The 18,855-nt window shown below is 33.7% G+C and overlaps 2 protein-coding genes across 3 annotated transcripts; both read left to right on the top strand.

The window, feature by feature from the left end:
* Positions 1-1,448: 1,448 nt before the first annotated feature.
* Positions 1,449-6,732, top strand: LOC121234897 (probable trehalase). Its single transcript, XM_041131033.1, has 12 exons — positions 1,449-2,239; positions 2,885-3,004; positions 3,732-3,847; positions 3,990-4,090; positions 4,196-4,305; positions 4,844-4,916; positions 5,001-5,165; positions 5,292-5,379; positions 5,775-5,874; positions 6,064-6,277; positions 6,432-6,601; positions 6,635-6,732. Exons 1-11 carry the CDS (start codon positions 1,518-1,520, stop codon positions 6,513-6,515), a joined length of 1,893 nt encoding a protein of 630 aa, XP_040986967.1. The 5' UTR covers positions 1,449-1,517; the 3' UTR covers positions 6,516-6,601; positions 6,635-6,732.
* Positions 6,733-14,223: 7,491 nt separating this feature from the next.
* On the top strand, positions 14,224-17,413 carry LOC121268809 (short-chain dehydrogenase TIC 32 A, chloroplastic). Of its 2 annotated transcripts, none has more exons than XM_041173074.1 (8): positions 14,224-14,723; positions 14,843-15,074; positions 15,272-15,351; positions 15,448-15,604; positions 15,762-15,843; positions 16,017-16,104; positions 16,211-16,257; positions 17,088-17,413. In XM_041173074.1, the coding sequence occupies exons 1-8, from the start codon at positions 14,600-14,602 to the stop codon at positions 17,091-17,093; spliced, it is 816 nt and encodes a 271-aa protein (XP_041029008.1). In that variant the 5' UTR covers positions 14,224-14,599; the 3' UTR covers positions 17,094-17,413. The 2 variants fall into 2 exon arrangements, with proteins under 2 accessions (XP_041029008.1, XP_041029007.1); XM_041173073.1 differs by lacking the exon at positions 17,088-17,413 and adding an exon at positions 16,394-16,597.
* Positions 17,414-18,855: the final 1,442 nt, after the last annotated feature.

Raw genomic sequence — 18,855 nt, 5'->3', positions numbered from 1 at the left:
TTGTGTATTTAAGATTTGTACCTAACGTCTCTCTTATAATTTAGTTCATATGTTTATTTGGGTCTAACTTTTTCATTGATTGAGACAGTGTTGGGATAAAAACAGAACTACTTACACGTGAATACAACAAAAATAATCTTACAGGCTGATGTGTTTGTCGATTTTATTTTATAATTTAGACAATTTTGGAAGTCCAAAGACATCAACATTTCATAGCTACTTTTGAATCTTCAAAAATGAAATGGGTAGGTATTATCAATCTTGATGAGACGACATCCTATTATAATGAGAAATAATATTTATAGTCTTATAATATCTAAGTCATATATATTCCTATTGAAAAAAAATGAATAAATCTAAGATTCACATGAAAAAATTATCTTTTTAATGATGGATTATATTTTCTTTCGAATGAGTATGTAAGATTTGTATACCCTAAAACCGTATATAACATAACTCAATATTTTTCTTTTACGAGTTCAAAATAAAAACAATTAATTAATTTGTTTGTAAATAAAAGATTCGATTGGTTTTCTTGTTCTCCTAGATACAATTTTAAAGTATGTAAGTTTTGAGCATTTCTTTAAAAAAAAAGTAGGGTCTACTATTAAAAAATAACTTTTCATGTGGGTCACAAATTTATCCATTTTTTTCAAAGAGAGTGCGCATGACTTGCACACATTGAGACTACTGCAAATATTATTGTTTTGAGAAAAATCACACATGAACACAAGATTTACGTGGTTCGGTAACGTACTTACGTTTATAGAATTGTAAATGATCTTATTTTCTTAAAAGTCGAATACACAATGCGGCAACACATGCACGACCATACGAAAAATACAATATTTATAGTGAAACCCTAATTAGAGTAATTAGCACAAAACCCTAATTAGGGGTCACGTCGGACTATACAAGAGTTAAAACTGGATCAAAAAAATTTTCCCATGGGCGAAGCCCGAATTGGAGCAACTTTTTTCTGCATGACTTAAGCTTAATTGAAAATCAACTCAAAAACTAGAACAAATTTTTATCGGATCGAGTCATCAAATTGTGCCGACATAACAAAATTAGGCTCCACACAAAAAATTATATTTTAAAATTATGTCTAGTATTACTCAATCTTTGTATCTAAAAATCTAGACAAAAATCCAACACAAAAATTTTCACGTTTGTCGGATCAAAATCCGACGTGAAAGATTTTGATCTTTTGTTATGAAGAGAAAAAACACTATTATTTGTTTATTGTGCCTATTTTACTATTATTTACTGTAATTCAATATCTTCAAATTTTGATTTACGTGCACTTGTTAGTCTAATTAGTTTAATTTACTTTGTTTCATTGGCGACTGAGCATTCACTAATCTTGACCATTCAAGAAGAAAAAATAAAAGAAAAAAAGAGTTGATTATTGACGGTTGACTCCAAGGCAATGCATCAGTTGACTCCAAAGCAATGCGGCAGATAAACGCAAACAGTTCCAACCGTCCAACCTCGGAACCTTTTTCATTACCAAAATGCCCGGCCTTTCCGAGATGCCAACTTGTCTTCTTCCTCGTCCTCATACTCGGCCATGTCTGCTCCTCTTTCCTCTCGCTCGCATCGCAATCCTTCGATCTTCTTCTACCATGGCGAGCTTTCAAGCTCTTAGCTTTAGAAACTTCTGTTCGATATCTTTTACAATATTTTTCGGAGTACTAACAACCATGAGTGTCACAGAATCTCTGAAAGATTGCAGTTCCAACACTGCAGGCCTTGTGATCCCCACAACCCCTTTGGTACACTTCCTTGAGCGTGTCCAAGAAACGGCTCTGAGCACCTTCGGAGAATCACAGTTTGACCCTAAGCCCTACGTTGACATGTCACTGAAGTTCGACTTGTCAACGGCTGAGGCTGCTTTTGATAAGCTTCCAAAGTCCGAAAATTTGTCAATTTCAGTCGAGGATCTAAAAGGGTTTATGGAAAAGTACCTTGAGGGTGCAGGGGATGATATGGTGTACGTTGAGCCAGTTGATTTTGTACCGGAACCGGAGGGTTTCTTGCCAAAGGTGGAGAATGCGGAGGTGAGGGCCTGGGCTCTGGAGGTGCATGCTTTGTGGAAGAATCTCAGTAGGAAAGTCTCCGATGAGGTCCTGAAGCGGCCGGAGTTGCATACTCTACTCCCTCTGCCAAAGCCAGTCGTGATTCCTGGTTCACGATTTAGAGAGGTCTATTACTGGGATTCTTACTGGATCATCAGGTTAGCTTTATTTTTGTTTCTTCTTCTTTTTTTTTTCTTTTTTTTTTTCCTGTGTTTTGTTTTTAATTTCCAACCAAAATTTTATACGTAATTGATTTTTGGCGGGCTTTTGAGTTTTTGCTATCTGGGGTAGGTAGTGCTTTTCGTGATTCAGATTACAATCCTAAGCAATCATAGAAAGCTTCTGCATTTTTTTTTTTTTTCCCGAATCGCATGCTCAATCAAGATCCTTTGGCTTTGTTTTCGCACATAAGATGTGATGAGTTGAATTGAAATTAAGATTAAAAGTTGAATAAAATATTGTTAGAATATATTTTTTTAATATTATTTTTGTTTTGAGATTTGAAAAAGTTGAATTATTTATTTTATTTTGTGTGAATATTTGAGAAAGTTGTAATGATTAGATGAGATGAATTAAGATGAGTTGTGAAAACAAAGGAGTTGCTAATGCTGGTACCAAATTAGAAGCAGGAGTCGTTTTCTTTCTCTTTTTTTCACCTGGTTCTGTCCAATTTGGAAACTACATGATCTTTTCTTCTTTATTTGGTAGTTTTTTTTCACTCTCCATCCAACTTGTTGGGTCATAAATTATCTCTACAGAGCATTCCCTAATGGGGTCGAGGTTGATTTATATCTGTGGTGCAGGGGATTGCTGGCAAGTAAGATGTATGCGACTGCAAAAGCAATTGTGACTAATCTTATTCACTTAATAGAAGAATATGGCCATGTCCTTAATGGTGCAAGGGCTTATTGCACTAATAGAAGGTGATTATTCTTTCACTTTATGCTACTGTTGCTTTACTGTATTTTGGTGATTCTGTAGCCTGTATTCCGCATTGATGATACTTATTCTTTTCTTCATTGAATATATAACGTTTTTATCAACTTCTACTAAATATTTTGGTTTTTCTTATCGTTAGCTTTTGCTCTTTTACATGAATTAACTGTCGTTTTTGTTTGTATTTTTGAGTATGATATATTGAAAAGATAGTTCTTTGCCATGCAGTTTCTTAATAGGCAACAAAGGTTGATACATGATGCACTTCATGTCTCGTAACCATTCTAATGCAAACAGTAGTGCAATCAGATTGTTATACTTGAGGATGTGATGTCTAACAGCTTACAAAGTCATCTATATGTTATAGTCTTGCATGGTTATCAACATTCTACATTTTCCTAGTCCATTATAGTCCAAACCTGAAATTGAACTATTTTTTGCTCTCTGTTTATGGTAAATCAAGCTGTTATTGAAAGATACGAGGACACAATATGCATTTTCATTCTGGCTTAATAATCTGACTCTCAAGTTTTCTGTAGTGCTCTTCTTCACTAGTTATATAAATATCCCTTTCCGTGGGCGCCGGGGGGGGGGGGGGGGGGGGGGGTGAGGGTTGGGGAAACATATAATCTCATGCAAGCAAATTTCCTTCTCATATGCTGTTCTGCCTTTTAATTACTTCTATAATCAAACTTGGGGGGCTATCTTTCACAGCCAGCCTCCTCTCCTGAGTGCTATGATTCATGAAATCTACCGTCAGACTGGAGATGTTCAATTGGTTAAAAAATCTCTCCCTTCTCTGGTCAAAGAGCATCACTTTTGGAGTTCAGGTACGATCTGGTATTGTTACTTAGAGGGGCCTCACTATTGCCTTGCTTTATTGTTCAGATTACAATCATGTTTGAATTTATTCCTTAGCTTTAATTTTCTTGGCCTAAGGTTCTCTAAATCCTTACTTTTCTGTTTTTGTAGAAATACATAAGGTGACCATTCAAGATGCCCAATCTTACAATCACACTTTAAATCGATACTATGCAATGTGGAACCAACCCAGGCCTGAATCTTCAACCACTGTGTGTCCTTCTCTTCAGCTTACTTGCCTTGGCATAAGATATGTCGGATATATAAATCTTGGATAACACTAGAGGTGTGTTCTGAGACCTATTTTTATCTCACAGGACAAGCAATCTGCTTCCAAGATCACAAATATTTCTGAAAAGCAGAAATTTTACCGTGAAGTGGCCTCGACCGCTGAATCTGGCTGGGACTTTAGCACAAGGTGGATGAGGTAGTACTTAGTCCTTGAGAATTTGCCTGTCCAATAATACGCCATCCTGATTAGTTTAATTCTTTTCTACATTAATGCAAATGCTTAGAGTTTCAGCTCAAGTTTTATCAGTCAAAATTCAAGCGACATTCCAATAAGGGGAGCTTCTGAAAGCAATGACTCTCCTAATTTGTGGAAAGAAGTTAGTCTATTTGGGATGTTCTGAAAGCAATGGGTAAAGCAAAGAGGGTTCATGAAAGCAATGGGTAAAGCATAGAGGGTTCATGAGTGAGTTCTCATTCATGGTTGTAAGCATGAATTCTAGCCCGCAATTATTTACCAATGAAGAGAAGAAAAAGTGAGGGAAATACTTGCAAATAATGAGCTTGCAAACGAGCTCACCTAAACTCAGTTGAAAGACATGGTCTGTCCCGGTCTCATGAGATTCAAATATCAAAACTATAATGTTCCACTGACCACATGCTTGGCTTGTCTAATTCGACTTGGTATTTGGAAATTGATTGATTGAAGCTCTAAACAACTAGTTTTCTTGTTGCAGGAATCACTCGGATCTCACAACGTTGGCTACAACATCAGTCTTACCTGTTGATTTAAATGCCTTCATACTCAGGGTATTACTCGGAACACTTTGACATAGAATCCTAGGAATTTTTTTTACCAGTTCACATGACTATCTATGGTACTTGTTGACTCAGATGGAACTAGACATTGCCTTCTTGGCAAAAGTTACTGGAGATGAGAGTACTGCAGAGCACTTCTTGAAAGCTTCTCAAGCCAGAATGAAGGCCTTCAAATCTATTCTCTGGAATTCAGAGATGGGGCAATGGCTTGATTATTGGCTTAATGATAGCACATGCCAGGTAGTCCTGATCTAAATTTTGCGGAACAGGATTAAATGCAAAGTGCAAAACTTGGGGGTGTTTGTAGCGTCTGACAGTTACTTGTTCTTAAACAGTTCTCCTGATTCTTCATTTTGATACTTTTAGGAACCTCAAAATTGGGAAGCTTGTAACCAGAATCAGAATGTATACGCTTCAAACTTCATTCCTTTATGGATTGAATCATTTTATTCAGGTTTGTCTTTTAATGTCCACCAGGGCTAGGCTCACAAAGGGACCAAAGAGTGCAACTGGCTGTACAAGCACGGCTAATAGGCTTGCGTTGAGGACTTGGTTGAACATTTATATGGGAGCCTGAGCTCCAAACAATCTCAGCTGTCCTAGTCCACACTGGGATCATGTTGCTCAGCCGAATCTTCTTTTTGGAGTTAATATAGATAAGGCAACATGATAGGATAGTTGAACACACTAATGAAAACTAACGGAATGTTCCTAATAGTGTATTTCTTGGATGTAACTACATTTGGAACTTCAATTGCAGATTAGTTTTGCAATATATACTACAGTACTAGGTCGTGCTGCACATTGATAATACTAAGATTGCTTTTCTTGTGTTATATATATTTGAAGATACTGCCCTGGTGAAGAAAGTCATGAAAAGCTTCCAAAGTTCTGGCCTGCTTTTTCCTTCGGGGATAGCAACTTCTTTGGCAAATTCAGGACAACAATGGTTAGTAACCAGCTTTAAATTCCACATGACTGGATCTTATGCGAGAAAAAATTTAGATACATTGGAAAAGGAAGAAAGAGAAGGAAGAAGTGGGGGAGGGGGATTCTGTGAAGGGAGGAAACATTTGCATATTCGGGTTCTTCTTTCTTTAATTTAGTAGTCTACGGTCTTATAAGATTTACATTACAGGGACTTTCCAAATGGTTGGGCCCCGCTTCAACACATGATAGTTGAAGGTCTAGCAAGATGTGGATCAAAAGAAGCAAGGTCAGTGGCTGAAGACATTGCTGTGAGGTGGCTCAGAACCAACTATGTTGCCTACAAGAAAACGGGCACAATGCATGAAAAATATGATGTGGAAAAGTGTGGAGAATTTGGAGGTGGTGGTGAATATGCACCCCAGGTAACATGCCTTCAACTTTTCTTGGAAGAATGTGTTTTCATTGATGTGGATTGTTTGCTACCATGAATATTTCTCTTACATAAGAAATGCTCAAAAAATGTGTTTTTTCTCCTTCTGATCTATCTAAATGCTTGTTGGGTATGTTGCAATATAGACTGGTTTTGGCTGGTCAAATGGAGTCGTTTTGGCTTTTTTGGAGGAGTTTGGATGGCCTCAAGACCGGAAGATACATTGCTAATCATCCATATAGGAAGAAGCTAGCCAGCCAGCAGATAAAAACCTTTAAAGCAACAAATACCAGTGATTTTGTTTCATAATCTTGAAATATTATAAATATATATATATATATATATATATATATTTATGCTATTGTGAAGACTGAATAAAGTTCTCAAGACTTATTCATGAAATTCCACGGGATCGGAGCTTCACTCACAGTGGAGAATTCAAGTTCATGATTGTTTTTTTTAGAAGTGATTAGATTGGTAGGTGAAATCATCCGAAGGATATTTTCTTGGCTGATCGAAACTAATTCACCTTTGGCAGAAATAACATCCAAAGATAACGAGACCTTGGCATATTTATCCTTTGGGAAAACTCATTTCTCTTCGCACTAATTACCTGATTTTGTAACGTATCTTATTTGGGTTATATCTAAACATGATGAGTATAACGTGGCCAGGTATTTGTAGCTCCTTTTGCATGCAGCACATATATATATGCACGCGTCACCCCTCCTACTAATTACATGAAGGCCAGGCTTTTTCCTCTCTTTTTTATTTTTAGAAAAAGATAACATCTCTGTAGGGACTAGGATCGATTAGAATTCACGATCTCACCCTATCCTTCGTTACTAGAAATAAATATAAATATATATATATATATATATATATATATATATATATGTGGGACTCTTAATTGGTGCATAAGATGATTCAAAGATGGTCAATTTTCTTAAATGACCTTCGTATGTGAACTCTAATATTATTTCCGTGAATATATATATATATATATATATATATATAAATGCTTTACTTACAAACAAATCATATAAAAGTAAATTCACGAACTGACGTGATTTGATGTGATATATTAGGTTGTAAATTTATATTTATTGTAAAGTAGATCTAATGTATCATAAGAAACCATATGAAACTCTTCACACACACATGTATTTATAGACTATTAATTCTAATTATTATTAAAATCGTGATGCAACAATTAGGATTCCGTTAGGAGAGAAAAATATTGGATTAACTACGTACGTATGTACAGAACAAAAGAAGAAGTACGTATTGATTAATCAAGACTTGATTAATTGGAGCTGTGATTGCACAATAATGGCTAGAAATGCATGGTGGGAGTTTGTACAATGCCGAATACTTAATTAATTTTGATGTCAACATCCACACTAATGAAGTGACAAATTAAAGAGTAAATCATAATGAATTAAGACCAGATTTGCAAATTAGCTATTCATAATCCAATAGATTGGCATCTTTATGGATTCATTACCTCACAAAAAGATTTCAATTTCTTGTTAATTAGTGGGTAGTGGTGGGTCAGCTCACTGATAGATCCCTTTCTTTTTGCTAAGCAATGACACTAGTCGACCCTCTTTCCGATGATTGAGATCATTCTGATCTTAAAAAGCCTAATTATATGCAGCGATCGAGCTGATGACACCATGACTCATTTCTTTTGTTTTGTTTTGTATGCACGAGAAATTATTATCTAAAATCCCAATTAAATTAATTCAACAAGCGGTTTTATGACACAAAGAAACGGGCTCATGTTACTTAATTATCATCTCAATTTTTATCATCTTATATTGATGTGACATTAAATGATTGGAGACTATTTATTATATTTTATTTGTGAACATATCATCTAGTGTCACATCATGAAATGATGAGAAAATGAATGATGAATAGATTTTTTTTTCTATAATAGTACTTGTTGATGTCGAAAATACACTAAATCGAGCAACAATAAATATTGTGAGGCTGATAATTTTATGTGTCTATCTCTTGTTCACTTGAATTCTTTAAAATTTGAAATAGGATTTAAAGGAATCTTGATCAAATTTTCGGTATTTTAAGAGGCGTCTTCGTTTTTTATATTGTAATATATATTTTCAATCCTTTTTTTTTTTCCCACTACTGGGTTAAGGGAATGCTACTTTTTAGTTCATATAAAGAATTCATGTATTTATATCGAGACTGCTTTCTTTTGGAACTAAAGGTTGATAATGCGAGGTTCATGACAACCTTGTTCTACAAGAAAAGTACTAAAAAAATGCCACACCATTATGCATTAAATTTAGAGATATTCAAAGCATGCAAGGAGGTGGAAAGATGATTAATATCATTAGCGCAATATTAGTTTAATACTTTAATTAGACCAAGATATTGGAATCCCTTATAAACCAGTACCCTAATTGAATGGAAAAGGGTCCCCCTTTAGGACTTGGACTTGGGGTCTCCCATAAAAAATAGTGGCAATCATTGAAGAACCCTAGTATTCAAATCACACCCATTTTTTAAATATTAACGAAATGTATTTTTTTTATAAATAGATCTGCAAATGGGTGGTAGAAAGTATGACTAGACGTCCTAATTAATTATTTTTAGCATAATCTATTAGTCTGCTTCTTAATAGTCAAAGAGAGTTGGCGAACCAAACACCCAAATGAGAGCAAAAGAGATCAGTACTGTTTTTGATTAAGATAATGGCGAACAAAATCCAATATTTGATACGGTGGGGGGTGTACCATATATTGGAGACAAATTAAAATGAAAGAACTTTAGGCTACAAATTAAGCTCTCTCTCTCTCTCTCTCTCTCTCTCTCTCTATATATATATATATATATATATATCTTATAAGCTGGAGTAAGGATGTCTTTATTCGAGTTATAGTTTTAACTTACACTAATACCGACTTGGTTGTTGCTTAAATTAAATCCTAAAAGTACAAACTCTACTCTTTGTGCTCGAGCAATTTTTCACACGCTTAGGTGCATATATGGCACAACACGTGTTACACGCATGCATGGTTTATATGTGGGACTGACTCGACCTAAGCTTCCTTGCATGCTAACGTGGAATATCAAACATGTCCTTTTCTTTGAATATTGAATATTGTATATATATATATATATATATATTTCTTATTTCTTATTCTCAACTAGAATGATGATAATGATGATTTTTGTGGGTATAATTAATTGGACTTAAAAGGAAAATTAAATATCTTTGATCAACCTTCGAAAGCCTTGCTGTACTCAACAAACAATATTGCTAGCTAGATTCACGTCCCGGACAACTCTTTTTTCTTTACTGAGCCGTGTGCCAATGGCAAGTTAAAGATTAATGGTGGTTGGAGAATCTATCTAGCTAGCTGGAGACGATCTGCAGAGGTTAAATCCATTATTAAGGATATGATTACAAAATTTCCAACCTCTACATGATGATGATGATCTCTCTCTTACAAGCTGGTGGGGAGGCCGGAGGAGAATGAGTAATTAAGATGTGAAGGAAGAAGCCATTTTCTCCTGCGGCCGTCTTTTTCTCCTTTATTATACAAGTTACTACGGATCAATATTGAGTGTTATTTGTTTTTTTTCCAGCTTTATGGATGATTATGCTCTTTTCTTTTCATGCGTTTTCATGCACCTTGTACGAAAAACATGAGTATCCTATGCGTGTAATGAGACGAACATAGCTTTTGTTGCTGTCACATGTCTTATCTTGTCGAATAAAAAAGAGCCTGAATATATTTTTCTTTTACAAAAATATTTTCTTTCCCGGCCATGCAATTCAAGCAGATCGATCAAAAGGTTGAAAATTTTTGGTGAAATGAATATATTTTTTCATTTTTGTTTTCTTAATGTATCTCCATGCATGGACTACAATGTGAGCAAGTGGGATGTATCTATATATCATCTAAATACACCATGCACGAACGTACTAGACGAACTAATTCAATCAAAATATAATGTCTCGAAAACGAAATCGTACTTTTCTTTTCTAATTTTATGTTTGGAACAATAAAGTTCTCCTTCTTTATAGAATGATCCCAAGCAACAAGATAAACGACAGATATTAAAACATAAGACTGCCAAAGCTAGTGTCAGTGTGAAAAGGATAAGAACATTTTTTTCGTGCCCTAGCCTACAGTAGTACTGGGGAAGGCTAAAGAACAAAATAGAAGATGAACAGATCGACCAGGGAGACAGAGAAATTTGGAGGGCCAAGGTTTCTGATTATTACAGATGGCCAGAGATAACGTCCTTTAAAGTTTAAAGTATTAGAACCCTATAAAGTCCACATGATCTTTCTCTTTTGATATGTGAGGGATTTGATGAACTACTGGGATTGCAGGCCGGGCGCTAGCAGATAGGATCGATCTGAAACCCCATGTACTTCTGGCCTCTATATATATATCTGCATGTTCTTGCCTGGCGGAATCTTATGGGTAGGTCTATATGTTTCCCATGCATGTGCTAATTAAGAGGAAAATATTCGTGGCATTCATGTATATATATATAATATATATATATATATATATAGAGAGAGAGAGAGAGAGAGAGAGAGAGGCCATGCATGGGTAGGTCTATATGTGAAAATGATGTTTGATCTCGAAATCATGCGTGTTAAAAAATCGTATCCAAATACCAAAACGTGGGTATATTTAGTTATGGTTTTAATAGTAAGTTCAAAAGAAACGAGTTGATGTAAAAATTAAAAGTTAAATAAAATATTATTAGAATATTATTTTTTAATATTATTATTATTTTAAAATTTTTATAAAAAATAAATTATTTATTATTTTTTTTATAAAAAAATTATAATATTGAGATAAGATGATACATTTCTCGTATCAAAAGTTAATTAGCAATTTATTAGCAATAAAGTATAGAACTAGCAAGGGCTGTAGAGAAACCATCAAATACGAAATGAGATCAAACTTATATATATCTCCACCGAGTTTCAAGTAAGTTTACATATTAATCTGTATACTAATATTATTATTTTTATATTTTAAATTTAAATTAATATTATTTTTAATAAAATTTATTTTTTAATTAATCATATTAAATAAATATACGTATTAATATACAAAATCGTTTGCAGTTAAATTTTTTCTTCTCCATAAATTATGCAGTCGTGGAAGAAGGAATATGATGTCACAGCCTCACTGGGTCCCTTGGTGGTACGGCTACTGTCCAAGTGCTCCGAAAAGCTGAAATTTCGTGACTTCTTTTTTCCTTTTGGCTCGTCTAGTCATAAAAGGCCCTATTGATCTTTTTTTTTTTTTTTAAAAAAAATTATATCTAGATATTGAGGTGATATTAGATAATTTATAAAAAATAATAAAAAATAGTAGATAATTTATAATTAATAAATAATAATAATAATAATAATATAGTTTGAGAAAATCTCTCCACTAACCAAACATAGCCTAAGAACAGCCAACGTGCTCTGTGAACTCATGTACCCCTCCTAATTAAAATTGCATGATTATAATTAACATATTTTTATATAATTCAGTTCAGATTTATGATAATGGGTTTTCTTTTGTTTGGATATACCAAGCTTCTAGAGTACTAAACACCTTTTAATTTACATATCTGATGACTGAAATATTTAAAGAGACATGATCATACAATCCATATTTACAAATAATGCTTCTCATCCGTCTAGCTAATTTAATCAAGAATAACTATATTATTTGGTCTAATAGCTTTAATTTGAGCTCCTCACTCTGAATACTGTTTTTGATCATTTGGCCACATAAAAGTGTCAAACATCGTTTCTTTTTCCTTTTAGCAAATCAACTTATTACTTGGTTTGGATCCTACTTTTATTAGGGGTAATGATATCTTTAGATCTCTTTTATTAATGTTTTACTACTTATTTATTTTTCTTTTTTTATTCTTTTTGAATCTGGACTAAAAATCTCAAAACATGACATTCTTTCATAATTTAGCAAAAAATAAATTTAATCAACCAACATAATCAAACAATTTAATTAAAATAAATTTAATTTTATAAAAATTGACATTATTTTACTCTTTAAGTCAATTTCTATAAAATTGAATTTGTTTTTAATTAAATTATATAATTATATTGGTTTATTGAATTTATTTTCTTTTAAATTATGCAAGAAGATCAATAAATTTTTAATCTAGATTTTAAAAAATAAAATAAAACAACAATTAAATAATAAAACAACTATAAATAAAATGTAAGCTTATCATTAATCTTATCTCTTAACTCTTCATATTATATAATGGCATTAAAGGAACAATCCGGGGTTTGACTGGGAATTATTTGACTGTGTAATAACTTAATTATCCCGACGAAATTCAAGATTCGAGGCCGTGGGATTGACCGATCTGGAACAGTTTGAAACCCTCACGTGCAATTCCCCTTTGACGATTCTTACATCTCGCCTCGACACTCGTGTCCTACATTGATTCTTCCATTTAATTAATCGCCGACTCATCCCGTTCCCAACCAACCATCGTCCCACGTTTGCCGATCATTAATTTACCAGTAATCAGTATCATGATCGGCATTATGCTAAGCTGTTCATTCGTCTAAACGTGGGGTAAATGTTGCTCCGATGGATACGGTCAAAACCGGAGTGGTTTTTTTGCTTTAGCCGTGTCTGGTCTAGCGACGTTCTCTACAATACCGCCACATTTATTTTCACAGCTATTCTTATCATCTAATAATTATATTTTTTTTAAATTCTTACGTAAAATAAAATAAATGATTTAACTGTTTTAAATATTAAAATAAAAATAATATTAAAAAATATATTTTAATAATATTTTATTTAATTTTTAATTTTTATCTCAACTCATCTCATCTTATATACGAAAATAAATTAGGCTAATAAACGATACAGACCCATTCTTTCTTAAATTTAACATTTTTTTTATAAGAATGTATTGTTATTTTAAATTTTTTACACATTATTTATATTATATAATTTAATTAATAAAATTTAAAATTTATTTTTAAATCAAATTATATTACCTAAATAAAATTACTAATTCAAGAAAGATGTTTTGCATTGAGATTTTACGAGAGTGATCGCTTGAATTGACTTAATTTGATTAAAATATTAGATTGTAATTTTTTTTAATTTAAAGTAAATCTAACATTTTACATCTAGTCAAGTCAATTTATATCTAACACTTTTATTTATTAACTTAAATATTTTCTTATAATTTAAAGAAGTGTTACATGCAATTTTAAGATGTTAAAATCGTAATTATTTTGAAAAAAAAATGAGATCCCTTATAATTATAAAAATGTAATATTTTCATGAAGATCTGTCCCACATAAAATTAATTTTCAAAAAATCTGAATCCTTTTTTTGAACCAAATAAATCTTCAGTTTTCTGAATCAAGAAACTCTTTGGATTAAGTGATAGATAATTTTATTTTTAATTATTTCATCAAGTCGGATGATGTAATATAAACAAATGTTTATGTATACGTACCAACTACCATATATTAAATATTATAAAATTAATATGTTGTCTAAAGATTTTATAGCATGATTATCAAGATTTTATAATTTTCCTTGTATTTTCTAAAATAAGAAAATACAATCGGATAATTAGAGATAGCTTTAAACCCACACCATTAAACAAGAAATTCAGACATATCAATCATGCTACGTTTGGATATCAAGAGTATTTCAAATACTTTCATTATTATTTTTTATTTTATTATTACTTTTTATCTACTTTTTTACTATTTATTACTTTTTACTTACTATTTATTATTCTATTATTAATTTTTTATTATTATTTTATTATTATTCACAAATATTTTCAACACTTTTTAAATATTCCCACCATTAAAACGTAACCTTAATCTTGGACTATACTGACTAATAAACAGCTTTAAACCCAATCATGCATCAATTTTATCCCAATCAATCCCTGACAAATATATGTGATGGTGATCCTCTCTCTCTCTCTCTCTCTCTCACGGATTCTCCACCCAGCTCTACATCATAAAATCCCACAAAAAGATTCCTTCCTTCGTTTGTCCCTGCAATCTCTCTCTTCCTCTCTAGATTGATCGCAGACGCACGGATACAGAGGAACAGAGTAAATGCAGAGCGGCGTAGGCTGCAGAAGAAGCCTGGCATAGCACATACTCCAGACTGCAAAATAAGCCCAACACGTACTGGGTTTTTGTGACAGTCCCAACGCCTTTGTCCACACACACCAGTATCCTTGGTCAACGACGAGCGTCCACCAAACTGTAACTAAGAAACTTGGGGAAAGAAAAATGCTTGACACCGTGAAATACCTCATAGGTTCCGTCGGAGCGAGCGGCTACGGCTCCAAGTCCACCGCCGAGCAAGTCACTAAGAGCAGCTCCGATCTGCACTCCGTCACGGCCATTATCACAGGTAATCTTTTTGCACATCCCACATTCATAGCCGTCGAATCATCACAACCGGTGAACTAGGCCTATTTGCGTTTAACGTGTGGTTTTTCTGATTTTTGTGGGCTTCAACTTTCACCACAGGCGCTACGGCAGGGATCGGTGCCGAGACGGCTCGTGCTCTGGCCAAGGGAGGGGCTAGGCTGGTCCTCCCGGCTCGAAACCTCAAGGCTGCCGAGGAAGCCAAGGCTCGTATTGTGTCGGAGTGTCCCGAGTCGGAGATTGTTGTCATGCCGCTCGATCTTAGCTCTCTTGGTTCTGTCCGAAACTTCGTCTCCGAGTTCGAGTCCCTCGATTTGCCTCTGAATCTCCTCATGTAAGTGCCTCAGAAGCCCTTCTTCTTTTTAGTTCCTTCTTTTCTTCTTTGAATATTGTATACCTGCCGAGAAAACAGAGGGATCGAAGAGAAACTCCTTTTGTTTTTTCTCTATTGGGTTTCGTTACATTTTACATAGTTTGTCGGCAGCCTGTAAGTACTGAACTGGAATAACCCAGTTTTGTACTTGATCTCAGAAACAACGCCGGCATGTTTGCTCACGAGCATGCAATTTCTGAAGACGGAATCGAAATGACTTTTGCCACTAATTATTTAGGTAAGCTATTAAAATACATCATAGGCAATAATATTGTAGATTTTAGCAATGAATTATAGCCAACATAACGAAATATTTTTCGGTGAATTCTTGCAGGTCATTTTCTGTTGACGAAGCTGTTGCTGAACAGAATGATTGAGACGGCGAAAAACACCGGCGTTCAAGGCCGGATAGTGAACGTGTCCTCGGGCATTCACGGCTGGTTTTCCGGTGACATGATCAGATATCTTGGTCTGATAACACGAAACAAGAGGTGAAGAACAAGAAAAAAAAATATGGAAAATGAAATATTGGTAACTGTAAATTATCTGTAATAATAAGACCGATTGTATACACAAGTTGTTGTCGTCACACAGTACAATAACTTCGGTTTTTGACTTTCTGTATATAATTTGCCTCGGTTTATTCAGCCATTACGACTCGACACGTGCGTACGCGCTCTCGAAGCTCGCCAACGTTTTGCACACCAAGGAACTTGCTCGGAGGCTGAAGGTATAGTTGAGATTGCTTGATCAAGTATTATTAAAGACAGAAGAAAACAAATTAAAGGAAAAAGTGAATATTTGTTCTTTTCTTTCTTGATTTCTTCTTGTTCAGATTGTCCTGAAACAACCATTTCTTGAACCTACTATTATAATAATAATAATAATAATAATAATTTGCAGCAAATGGAGGCCAACGTGACTGCGAATTGTGTTCATCCGGGAATAGTGAGAACCGGACTTACTAGAGAACGCGAAGGCCTAGTCACAGGTTGAAGAAGATAATCATCACGATCAGTCTCTTTTAAAACCCAAAACATTCAAACTTTACTGTTTTCGTCTGAAAATTCCTGAATTTCTCTGACATATATATGCAGATTTGGCTTTCTTCTTCGCTTCCAAGCTCGTGAAGACAATTCCTCAGGTACGTACGTAATTGCCAATTGGAGATGTTATAAGATTCCAAAAAAACTTACCCTTTGCTAGCTTTACAGTGGCTTCTGGGAAAACCATGTATATAATATGTATGATGGTGGGGTGCGATCTGTATTATATTGTAGGCTGCTGCTACGACTTGTTACGTGGCGACTCATCCGAGACTTTTGAATGTGTCCGGGAAGTACTTTGCCGACTGCAACGAAGCTTCAACATCGAAACTGGGATACAACTCAGCCGAAGCTGCACGGCTATGGTCTGCTTCCGAGATCATGGTTTCTAAAGACCCTAAATTAGTTTTTGATCCACTCAACGCCCTAGTTTAAAAGCATATAATATATATATATATATATATATATATATATATATATATATATAAGAGTAGAGCAAGATTAAGTACGGAAAAAGAGAGACAGAGAAAGGAAAATATACACTAGAATCTAGGTCAAGAAATATATGTTGTAGACATCTGTGTAAGGTATAGATAATTAGACATGAGCCTTCATTTGTATGTATAAAGATATATATATATATATATATATTATATATATGGGCTTCTTAATTGGTAACTCTCCATATATGTTAAAGCTAAGGTTGTTTAGGTTTATCATGAAATGGGTTTGGGTTGGAATAATAATAATATTGCTGGTGTTAGATTAGATCATTGCTATAATGACACAATGATTATGGGAGCTGTATATATATCTATATATATATATATATATAGAGAGAGAGAGAGAGAGAGAGAGAGATGTTAATGAGGTTTTGATTGGAAAAGGAAAGTGCTTGGAAACCCTAACTTTGTTGTCAATAATACAGATATAGTACACAGATATATTAGTTTCTTGGAAGAAAATATGTTTTCTAAATGGACGGTGAAAGGAAAAAAGAAAGGAGCATTAAGAAGGATGGGGTCGATTAGTACCATGTGGTGGTTGAGTTTTGAAGAGTATCTTTGCCCTTCTTGGGGTCCTACTTATAACGTGCTCCGGCGGGTGGGGAATGGGAAGAGCCACGCGTTTGAGGAAAGGAAAATCAAAGAGCATTTGGTTGTTTGTTTGTGTACCTCTTGCGTGATACTCAATTATCATCACAACAAATTGTAATTAATCTATTTTTTAATGGTAATTTATCTAATTCTCCGTAGAACACACCATTTAATTCTTTTAATGGAAATAATTGATTTGTGAGATTCAAATCTTAAAATTTATATTTTAAATTAAATTATGTCTTGTAAACATTTTATTATGTGTGCTCTACACACCGATTTGAGAAAATATATATATATATTTTAATGATATGAGTTGGAGAATTTGGATTATAAGAGACGAATAACTTTAAGAATGAAATTTTAAAAATAATGATTTTTTATTATGTGTCATTTACCATTTTCAGAGGATGTTAATTTTTTTTTATTTAATTGTAATCACATTTTTGAATAGGTGAGGATAAATCATAGATTGTCAAAACACTAAACATGAGGGTAAACTCATCCCATTATGATCGGTGGAGTTTTGTCCAAATTCAATACGCGGGTCCTAAGATTGGTTTCTTTAGAAAAACGATCTCCGTGGCATAGAATGAGTTTTTTTCTTAATAATAATAATAATAATAATAAATCACGGTTAGTTTCCAAGAATAAAATTGAAATAAAAGTTAAAAATAAAATAAACAACTAAAATTACTAAAATCAACTAAATTTGAAACCACTTAAAATGAAATTTAAAAAAAAAAATGATCCTTTTTATTTTATAGGAAATCAACAAACTTCATTCAAGATAACAATTACAGACATTTATCAAACCAAATGGCTTGAGAAAGAAAGTCTGGAATACAACTTCACCACATCTCAATGCTATCAACCTTCTAAGCATTATGGGCAAGCTGATGATATGATACCCAATATGATAAGGATAAGTATTAGGTGATGAATGAGATCCCACATTGATTAGGAAGGAGAAGTTCTTTTTCTTTATAAGGTTTCAATGAGACTCCAATTGTATTATTAACTAGTCATTTTGGAGTATAGATCATGTGGTTTGGCCCTTCTATTGAGGCTTTACAGATAAGCTGCCATATTCCCCTCCCTATACACATGATTAAAAGAACAAGTACCAAAACAATTCTTAAGTCTTTGAACTTCTCTAAAAAGCACACCAAGAATTGAATCCGCCATATTATTTTGCTTAAGGACTCCACCAATAGCTAGCAGTTGCTTTCAACTATAATATTTGATATGCCCACAGTTGAACACAATTGTAGTCCTCGAAATACAGCCAACAGTTCAATAGTTTATGGACTCTCAACTTCATTTTCAACCTTGCTTGCAGCTATAACCACATTTCCTACTTCATCTCGAAGAATCACTCCAATTCCTACCTTATGAAGATCACCAAACATAGTCCCATCTATGTTAAGCTTTAGCACATCCACTGGAGGTGGTTTCCAATTGAGATAGTTTTTAAGCTGAACATGAGATTTTACTTTAACTTCCTTGTAACTTTTCATAAGACCCAAAGCATAATTTGTCACATGTCTTGAACTCAAACTTTACTTTTCAAACTCCATCTTGTTCCTTCTATACTAG

This window comes from Juglans microcarpa x Juglans regia, chromosome 6D (assembly GCF_004785595.1).
Source record: "Juglans microcarpa x Juglans regia isolate MS1-56 chromosome 6D, Jm3101_v1.0, whole genome shotgun sequence".
Classification (NCBI taxonomy): domain Eukaryota; kingdom Viridiplantae; phylum Streptophyta; class Magnoliopsida; order Fagales; family Juglandaceae; genus Juglans; species Juglans microcarpa x Juglans regia.
Note: the sequence above shows the minus strand (reverse complement) of the source record. Positions and strands in the feature narration are given on the sequence as shown.